Genomic DNA, 2500 nt, shown 5'->3' with positions numbered 1-2500 from the left:
AAGCTAATTCTGATGTTGAGAGGAATAATTATTATATCCTAGCAGGCAGAATTTGGATAAGAGGATGCTAAATATTACACACTGCTTTCCAGGTGGCAGTGGGAATGAAATATCACACACTGCTCCTTTAAAGTTCTCAGGTGGGAGTGGGCACCAAAAATCACACACTGCTGCTTTAAGTAACCTCTCAGGCATTAAAATCATCCTCTTAGTCAGAAAGGGTTGCTTTAGATTACACACTGCTGCTTTAACACTTTAAGAAACCAACACAGTTCATGAATCTCTTAAAGCTCACATTTGTTGTTATATTTGTTCTAATATCAGTATCAAAGCGTGCTTCTTTAACTCCACTCTGATCGTCAGATCGCCATTTTTATTGGTCGAGCCTTGAACATCTATCCCCTGTCCTTCCTGCTGAACCTCGGTCGCAGACACAAAATCGGTGCCAACTTCCAACACATGATGATGTTCGCAGGTATTGTCTTATCTTTCCTGAATGAGAGCCAAGCTGTGTGTGTCTGAGTGCGCGTGTGTGTGTGTCAGAGTGTGTGTTTGTGTGTCAGAGTGTGTGTTTGTGTGTCAGAGTGTGTGTGTGTGTCTGAGAGTGTGTGTGTGTGTGTGTGTGTGTGTGTCTGAGAGTGTGTGTGTGTGTGTCTGAGATTGTGTGTGTGTCTGAGAGTGTGTGTGTGTGTCTGAGAGTGTGTGTGTGTAAGAGAGAGAGTGTGTATGAGAGAGTGTGTGTGTGTGTGTGTGTGAGCTGAAGGAGTAAGACTTAAACCTTCTTGTCTTTTCAGGATCTTCACAATTTTTATTATAGTGTAATACAGATAAATGTGTGTAATATATGTAAAGTAAAAAAAAATTAATTACAAATAAAATCTCCTTCAAATAATCAAACAATATTAGAAAAAGTAAAAGTAATTAAAATGCAAAGATAATAACACACCAAGAAACACTCTTAAGTGTAAGCTTGTGTTTGTTGTCTGACACACACACACACACACAGTATAACATGCACTGAGGCTGTCTACACTAGAATGCACACACAATGTAATTCAAGACAAGCTTGCTATTGCAAGGTGGATTTCGCAGTCGCGTCCCCCCCCCCCCCAACAGCCAACATCAAATCTCTTCCTCCAAACATTTCTCGTCTGCGACCCTCAGAGTGCTACTCATGTTTGTTCCTCATCTTTAAAGGTTAACACTTCTATATATGGTCATATGGTTGCTGTGATTACATATGACTGAAACTTTCTCTCGAGCGTCGAAACACTTCATGTGCAGATTTCACCTGCGAATGCACGGTGGCCTTTTAAGATTTCACTGCAAGAAACATAATCGTCTAAGTTTACAGTCAAAATAAGAGATATTAATCTTAACAATACTATTACAGGAGAACACGTGAACATAAGAAAAAGGAAAGCGAGTCAGAGTTCTCCTGACTGTCTGACATAATGCATTATAATCTTCCTTTCTTCTGGAATCTTCTGTCTAGGTACAGCGTCTGATCCCTCGTCGTCGTCTTCTAGTCACTCATATACAAGTCTTTCAACTCTTCAACCTTTTGTATTTTTGCATCAGTTTTCCTTTGTCTATTTGACTTATGTCTCTTCTTTCTTTTCCTGTTTCTTCTTCTCTTTGTTCTGTCTATTTCTGTCTGTCTTCTGATGGATAAGTTAACAATTGGTTGAGACGTATCTTTGTATTTATTTGGGTTTGTTGGCTGAGAACCAGAATTGGAGCCTAGGAAGATTCCTGTAACTCCATCCTGTACCTGCCTTACAACTGTGTGTGTGTGTGTGTGTGTGTGTGTGTGTGTGTGTGTGTGTGTGTGTGTGTGTGTGTGTGTGTGTGTGTGTGTGTGTGTGAGTGAGAGTGTATGTGTGTGTGAGTGAGTGAGAGTGTATGTGTGTGTGTGAGTGAGAGTGTGTGTGTGAGTGAGAGTGTATGTGTGTGTGACTGAGAGAGTGTGTGTCTCTGTGTGTGTGTGTGTGAGAGTGAGAATTTGTGTATTAAACATGATGGATGTACAGTAGTTTGTGTGAAGACTCCAGTGTGTGTGTGTGTGTGTGTGAGAGAGAGAGTGTGTGTGTGAGAGAGAGTGCAATAAACATTTCCATTTTTGGCATTTAGCAGATGGATGTAGATGATGGATGTAGTCTGTGTGAAGACTCTAGTGTGTGTGTGTGTGTGTGTGTGTGTGTGTGTGTGTGCAGGACTACGAGGAGCGATGGCATTTGCTCTGGCGATTCGTGACACTGCGACGTACGCGAGACAGACAATGTTCACCACCACCCTGCTCATTGTCTTCTTCACCGTCTGGGTGTTTGGTGGAGGAACTACACCCATGCTGTCCTGGCTTCATATCAGGTCAGAGACATCTCCCAGACAAAATAGTTGCCATGGTGACAGATTTTATGGTAATTAGGGCTAGTTTGTTTTTTAATCTAGCCCGAAAATATCCATGATGTGCGGGTACAGAGCAGCTGGGTGTGTTTAT

The 2500-nt window shown here is 41.7% G+C and overlaps 1 protein-coding gene across 1 annotated transcript in view; it reads left to right on the top strand.

The window, feature by feature from the left end:
- Nucleotides 1-2500, top strand: part of slc9a7 (solute carrier family 9 member 7) — a 62436-nt gene that overhangs the window by 23299 nt on the left and 36637 nt on the right. Inside the window, exons 11-12 of the mRNA XM_060867382.1 lie at nucleotides 364-475; nucleotides 2217-2370. Of these exons, the coding sequence (XP_060723365.1) occupies nucleotides 364-475; nucleotides 2217-2370 (266 nt within the window). The remainder of the gene's footprint in view (nucleotides 1-363; nucleotides 476-2216; nucleotides 2371-2500) is intronic.

This window comes from Tachysurus vachellii, chromosome 4 (genome assembly GCF_030014155.1).
Source record: "Tachysurus vachellii isolate PV-2020 chromosome 4, HZAU_Pvac_v1, whole genome shotgun sequence".
NCBI lineage: Eukaryota > Metazoa > Chordata > Actinopteri > Siluriformes > Bagridae > Tachysurus > Tachysurus vachellii.
Note: the sequence above shows the minus strand (reverse complement) of the source record. Positions and strands in the feature narration are given on the sequence as shown.